Consider the following 7,757-nt stretch of genomic DNA (forward strand, 5'->3'; position numbering starts at 1 on the left):
AAGTTTTCCTAGTGAATCGATAAAACTATTAAATCACGGTTCCAGTGAATATTGATTTTACTCATAAGTTAAAGTAAAAATGCCTTCCTAATAAGCTTTTGTTAATTTGCAAAAATTTAACTAGAACTTTAAATTGGTTAAATATCGATGTAAATTATTAAAATTTTATTTCCTTTTGTTTTAGCCTTTTTGAGTCATGTTGTCATGATTTTATTGTGTTATGTTTTATTTTTGCATTGCATGATCTTGCATATGTATTGTGACAAAAATAACTCTCACATTACATTAAATATTCACATTACCATATGCAATTTTAGGGTGAAATAAAAAAAAATTGTAAGAGCATGGACTAATATTGACAAAAAGCCCTTTTCTTTCATTCATATTTCAATCATAAAATCTGATGTATTTTGCATTTCAATTCCTATATTTGTCGAGGAAAAAGAGAAAAAAGTCATTAAAAAAAATAATAGAAAAAACTTTCAAGTAATCAAATTTTAACAGCATTAACTATGATTTTAGTGCTTATAAATTCATTTGCAATACAATTACTCAATAAAGGCAATTTTTATCTTTACCGATGCAAAAAATAAAAATAAATCAGTGTTCTAGATATTTGTTTGATTTAATTTTAAGTGTTTATGAAAAATTAATTGTGTTTCGTTATTTGAAATGAGGTTTTGAAGGTTCATAGAATATTTTTTTCATGTTTTGATTGGAAAAAGGTTAAAATTATAATATTTGGGATACAAAAAACTGAGATTTTAATTTTTCATCCATCTCCAATGATCAAAAAGTGTTGCATTAGTAGACAGGTCATTGGCCTAAACAGACCATGCATCGTTGACTATCTTTAAAATAAGATTTTTTAGGCTTGGGCTCTAAAATTGACTTGCACCTGGGCCATCTTAACAGCACACATGGGCAATAATTACAACAATCTGTAAAAATTATTTTACCATGCCATGTTTTTAAAGAAAAGTTCAGTTCTTCACAGTAATATTTTCCTTTTATTATTATTATATATATGAAGCTAATAATTCACAAGTTTTTTTTTTAAAAAAATACATGAATATTCAATGAGAACACACACACTATTAATAACTTTTTGTGTTCGTTTTTTATTTTTTTATGCAATCATATAAAAATAATAAAAATATTTTTTTATCAGTTTAAAATCTTTTTACAACTCATGATAATTTTTATTTGTTTATAAAACCACACTTCTGATAAAAAAAAAACATATTTCCACTAAAACTTAATTAAAACAAAAGAGAGGTTTTGGTTAAAAAATATTTTTTTTTCAAAAATTTAAAAACATACCTGCGGCATCACTCACTTTAACTCTAAAAATATTATAATAAATAGAAAGATATTCCAATAAATGACATGCTGTCTACTCAAGTGGAGTGGACAACATGTCATCCTTTCTATTTATGAAAGAAGGACATATCTTTCACTCTTTCCTTTTGAAAAAAAATATATGAAAATCAGGCGTCCAATCCTAACTTTCTAGGCCCAATCACCTGGATTTCCTCTTATATCAGGCTGGGTGGCCGAGCCAACTCGACATGACAACACCGAGCCTTTTTTTTTAAGAATTTTATTTTTCATTAATATCCTCTCTATTTATCTTTTTTTTTTTTTTTTTTTTTTTTGTGGTGGAGACAGTTACTTTGTGCACTCGCTGAGCGAGCGTTCATGAATGCTGCAGAGCAGATCCCAAAAGACTGGCTAAAGAACTGCCTCCGGGTACTGGATTCAATGTGATTATTTAGCCCGCAGCCATGCACTCTGAGAAGGGAACTGCGGCTCATGTGTTCATAGTTCTGGAGATGCTTTGCCTATTTTCCCACGTAACCTGGAATGTACTCCGAGTTGAAATTCTCTTGTGGATGAAGTATTCCTCGTTTACCCAATTAAAGCTTGCAGAGTTTGAGGAAACAACTTAAGAGGAGCTAGACTTGTTAGAAAGGTAGCGATCTATAGATTTTTTTTTTCACGATTTTATCTCAACCATAAAACAAGCCTGCAGAGAATTTGAAGTTCTAGTAGGTGATTGTTTTGTTGATCATGCTAATTTTTTAATTTGATGTTTTTATTTTATTTTCTACTTTAATATTGAATTAAGTTTTTTTTATTAAATCCAAGACTATAATTTGATGAGTTGTGAATTTTAAAAATTACTTTAGGTTTGGAAGATTCACTTGATTTTAAAAATTTGATGAGTTGGCATGAAAATTTAAAAATTAAGTTTTATAATTTTTTATAAGATATTTCACTAATTATGAACATAACCCGAGTTATTTTGAATCATTTTTTATTATTATTCTTTGTTAAATTTAGTTTTCTTGAAAATAAATTTTTGTTTTGAATTAAATTAAATCAAATCAATTGCTTAAATATTAACATGCAACTCTACTTCATAATATTTTTGTTTGCTTAAATATAACTTTTTTGGGTCGTTATTTTAATTGAATATTTCTTTTTTTATTTTCAGTTTTAAATATTTGATTGATTATAATTGGGCTTCCTATTTTATTTTGATTTGGGTTCCATAAAGTTATCACGGTCTCATAATATAGATCATGAATTAACCATGACTGACTCGAGTCGAGCTAATATTTCATCATTTTAATTTTTTAAAATATCATTTAGTATATCATCATACCGATATTTTAAAAGTGTTTCAATCCAATATGCATCAATTTTTTTACTTCTTAACATATTTAGAATTTGTTTTAAGGTTAAAAATCATGATCTTACTTGTAGCATAACACATGCCAAAAATCTAGCAAAGATACTAAAAAAAAACATTATTTCCTTGTAGAAATGACAATTTCATAAATTTTTCATATTTTACTATAGCAGGTGTGACAAATATGTAATTTTTTTTATTTTCCCTCCTTTTTTCTTTACACTTGACATGCTTATCACTTTATACTTGACTTATTTATCATAGGTTTTTTTTTTCTCATCTTTATTATTTTATAATTGTGTTTTTTTTCTTTTCCTATTTTTTGCTTTACTTTTTTTTTTGGAATTTTTTTTTTATTTTTTATTCTTTACGGTGGACTTATTTGCACCATTATTTTTGTTCATTTCATAATATTTCCTTTTTTATTCTTTACGTTTTTTTTTGTGTAAAATTATCATCCAAAAACTAAAAAAAACAAAAATGGTGTTCACTATAGTAATTTTAACATTGTTTTATTTTTTTATTACATTAATAATTAACTTAAGATATATATTTTTATCAATGCATATAATTTTTATTTTATTATATTATATGTTAATGTCAACTTTTTAATTTATAGTTATATTTTTGTATTCGGTGTTACTATACCTATATATTTATTTTTTTGAATTAAAAAAATTATCCAACTCATAACATGACAAGTCGAATCAAGGTATTAACACCTTTTATTTTTATATTTATTGGTTGACAAATGGTTGTCGATTAATTAATTAAATACATGCTGTCCTTTAGACATTCCATTACCTAGAGCGCACGATGGAAGGGATTAGATATGCGTGGGCCTTCTATCTCCTCTGGATTCCCATTGCTCGTTAAAGCCAGGCCCGTACACAAGTTTAAGAGAAACCAGTGTGCATTCATTGCAAACTGGAGAATCTACAGCACAAAGAACGTGGAGGAAAGCATGGATTTTGCTCAAAATATGAATGGTGCTGCTTCTAGTTGGTAAAATAAAGGTGCCAAGATGCTATTCTCGCTCTTGCTTGGTGCGACTTTACTCTTCCTTAAAAAACTGAGAGCTTTATCATCTCCCAAAAGCATCACTGAAAAGAGAACTTGGGGCTTAAAAAAAGCCCAGAAATTCTGTTCATTCTCTATCGTTGATTCAACTAACAATTTGCTAATCATAATTGAAAATGATCTTAATATAATTACAAACCAACACCTAATTTATGCTAATTCATCACTGGGCAACCTGCACGTCTCATATTTTTTGAGTTCTTTTGTTCTAGTTCAAAATCTTTGTAACCTTTGTAGCATTGATTTGCCAATTTACTCTTTTCAATCCAGAAGTAAAAACCATCTCGAAAACATGTCAGCACTTGTTAGTGCATGATTTCAAGTAAGAGGAATAGCCAAAAAATAAGAAATTTGAACTAATTAATTGATACATCCTAGTCTGTCTATTATATATACACACACACACACAAAATGATCGCGCAGTACTGCGAAGTCACTAATCAGTATAAAGGTACTGGAAAAGAAGGTGGCTTCTGAATTTGCACTGTTATCTTCTCAGTTCGCGGAGGCTCACATGGACATGCCATTGCTATAAACTTTGGAACTTGATCCCCTGGCATCAAAACTGGAAGGCTCTGGCCTTGATTTCTCTTCAACATCTGTTTGAATGTTCAAATACATAGATGAGCACTTCAGTACTTCAAAATTAAGCAACGATATGATCATGTTATCATCAAAAGAAACCTGAGATTTCCTTTTCTCCTTGTCAAGAAATAATATTCTCATCAATTAATCAACACCCAAATAAAAAGATGATGTTATTAGATCCCCTGAGATGCTTTACATGTATGGGAAGATAAGATCTTGTACAAGAATTCCCCCTGTTTAGTTTTTAATCTTGTCTCTTCTTTTTCTTTTCTATCTCTTTCCTTCCACATAAATTAAATATCAAAAATTAATTCAAGAAAAAAACATCGAGATGCGAGAGAGAAAGAGAGATATACCACATGAGGGGGTGAAGATTTCTGGGGCAAATGTTCTACATCTTCTTCGATGTGGGAATGATTGTCCTCGCTTGAAACTCCAAGTAGGGAAAGTACCTTTTCCCAGTGGAGGCAGCAACTGAACAAGCCACTCATGATAAACAACATAAACAATAGAAGAACTAAACCTACCGGGAACCCTAGTGATGGTCGATTTGTATCTCCCTCCTCCATCGATGATTTTTGCTAAATCTCTCTTTTTTATCTTCTCATGCAAGAGAACTAGAAGGGCATAACAATAGGGGCACTGAGGTTGGTGGTGCCAATTTATTGAGATCTGAGTTGTTCATCTAGTGGGTTTGGGTACATTTTTGGTACACCCTTCAGTACGGAAGTGGAGGGTCCTACATTGCTTGGCTATTCCAAGTTGCTGTCTATATTTATTGCTTCTTTACACAGAAATTTCGAGAAAGAAAGAGAGGCGCGGGGCCGCTTGCTAAGTGCAGAGTGTTAATCTATATAATTAGCTGAAGCGGAGCAGCAGCAGCAGCGGAAGAGAGGGATGAGGATTGAAATGATGTCACTATCTATCTGTAGATATCTCGTTTACGAAGAAAAATAGCTTTATATGAGAGATCAAGAGAACTATGTATATATCTCATTTATAAAATATTTAGCTTAATATTTTTAAATTGTTTTGATAAGTTATAATTAAAAATAAAATTTAAAAAATAAAATATATTATTTAATTATATTTTTTAAAAAACGTTTTTAAAAACAACCTTTATTATATTTAAGCGCTGTTAAAACGAAAAAGACAACCTTGAAAAAAACCTTCAATCGACGATTTTCAGGCAATGGATCAATAATCTTGCAGAGCTGGGTTGTTTAATTGATTGAAAAGGGCCTGGCAAAGTTACGTATCATAAGGAATTCAGACCCTGATGCCATGTGCTTGGTGGTGTCCTTCGCTTTCAGATTTGAAATTTGCGTTAAGTTTTAGTAGGCTGCGTGAATGGAAAACATTAGAAAAATAAGAAACAGTGCCGCTCGTTTCACATCACCAGAAGGGGCGGTAGAAGTGTACGGGTTCATGACCACAAATGGATCTGGGTGGAACACACCCAATCAATCAATTTTCCTCTGCCATCCTTCTGCTTACGTGTAAAACAGTTTGTGACCTAACCGCACTGTACTTTGACATGCCCTACCACCATCTACCAGCTACAAGGTTAGGTGTTACAAAATTCTTCAAGTACTCCTGATATGCTGTGACTTCTGTGAACCTGGGGTTGGGTTACTGTCTCTTTTCTGCCCTTATCTTGTCCTGAAATTATAATATTAAAAATTAATATATATTATATCTTAAAATTTTATCCCATAATTTAAAATTTTAAGTAGAATATTTTTTTAATATATAAATATGACTATAAAGCTCTTCCACGGGACTGAATCTTACAGCCATCTCTTGAGTCATGTATTATTATTACAAGAGTGGTAAGATTACCTCGTACAGAAGCATGATCTTCCCCTAGGAATTGCAAGGCACAGGCAGCGATGTTGAGTTCTCGTGGTTAAATTTTGACCTTCTGGCTTGATATAGCTACGAGTCCACAGAATCATATACGTGGAATTAATCTCGCCAACATGATTTTTTAGTCTTGGATCATCTTTACGAGCATTAATTAATGGTCTGCCACTGGTTGATTTCGGATAGGAGATGGTGCAGTCTGCTTTGTGCTTTTTATCTCAAAAGATTCACGATGATCATAATTCCTAATCTTATTTAATAACTGATCCTTTGAATAGCAATAGTCTTTTGCAAATATTAGGTCTTAGTCAATTCCAGCATCGTATATCCATCAACTAGCGGCTGCTGATTCCACTTTCAACTCAAAGTGGGAAGTGCTATGATGAATAACCTAACATGGATTTAAAATATTGCCGGTAGAAAGATCCAACGGATGTCAGTTGGTTTGGGATCTTCTACAGGTACTATAACGCCATGTACTCCGAATACTTTTTGACCCAGATATTGCTCTGTGACAAAATAAAGACAAACCCACAGTTTAGAGCACGATTGTTCTCATTTGCATTTTTTAAATGTACATATATAAACTCTCCAATGGTTTCCCAATTTAACAATGAGTGCATTAAAAAAAACACAATTTATATTGATATATATATATATATAATATAAGATTAATAGTTGCGATGAAAAAAATTTCATTTCATTTTAAATTTCTTATTATTTATTTAATATTGTATGCCCATCAATATACCTAATGTTCCTGCTACAATATAATGAGAGACTATTCTTTCCGGAACAAAAAAATCAAAACTTTCCACACCCCATGCTGGATTTACAAATTATAAAAGTTTTAAAATTTTTTAAACCAAGAGCGAGAAACTTTAAGGGTAATAATTAATGATATCTTATTAATTACTTATTAGTTTAATTTTTTTTTAAAATACATACAAATAGGATAAAAAATTTATGGGCCATGGATTTTATTTTCTTTTTCTATGTATATCTTTTTAAAATTAATTTAAAAAATATCTAATATAATGTTACTAATTATTTTTTTGAATACTATAAACATTTTTATCACTCCCAAATGATTGGGTTTGACTAGAAACCCAACTGTTTGGCTATATGATTAAAAAAACAACTGTTACATCGTATAGACATCCGATTTTTCCCTTGCTTTTACTGTTTCGGCACACAAAACAGTACACAATTTTAAACCATTCATCAAATATTCCTATGCTATTACAGGCAATAAGAGCAGAACTAGGATCTGCAAGCATGAATGTTTTGTGCCCATCACAGGCATGTCGTGAGAGACTTTCCACTAGGTGATGGTCTAAATGCTGCAATTAATTTAGAGAGTGACGAGGAGGAAAAGGAGGATCCAGTCGAGCCATCCACTTAGAGTGACCTAACCGGTTTCTAGGGTGTGTTTCTTCTTCTGGTGCAAGCATTTCATACATCTATTTCATGCGCTTTATTGACATTTGAACTTATGGATTTAATGCTTGATTATTTAACATGG

At 30.9% G+C, this 7,757-nt stretch overlaps 1 protein-coding gene across 1 annotated transcript; it reads right to left on the reverse strand.

Moving 5' to 3' along the window:
• Window positions 1–4,110: 4,110 nt before the first annotated feature.
• LOC133691817 (uncharacterized protein At5g65660-like) lies at window positions 4,111–5,240 on the reverse strand. The gene is made up of 2 exons (XM_062112413.1): window positions 4,723–5,240; window positions 4,111–4,377 (listed from the first exon to the last, which is right to left on the reverse strand). Exons 1-2 carry the CDS (start codon window positions 4,933–4,935, stop codon window positions 4,219–4,221), a joined length of 372 nt encoding a protein of 123 aa, XP_061968397.1. The 5' UTR covers window positions 4,936–5,240; the 3' UTR covers window positions 4,111–4,218.
• Between the last annotated feature and the right edge of the window lie 2,517 nt (window positions 5,241–7,757).

Source organism: Populus nigra, chromosome 4 (genome assembly GCF_951802175.1).
Source record: "Populus nigra chromosome 4, ddPopNigr1.1, whole genome shotgun sequence".
Taxonomy (NCBI): Eukaryota; Viridiplantae; Streptophyta; class Magnoliopsida; order Malpighiales; family Salicaceae; genus Populus; species Populus nigra.

Coding starts and splice junctions, on each gene's coding strand:
- LOC133691817 (XM_062112413.1), bottom strand. CDS start 4,935: ATGGAGGAGGGAGATACAAATCGACCATCACTAGGGTTCCCGGTAGGT. Junction 4,378..4,722: donor AATCTTCACCCCCTCATGTG/GTATATCTCTCT, acceptor ACATTCAAACAG/ATGTTGAAGAGAAATCAAGG.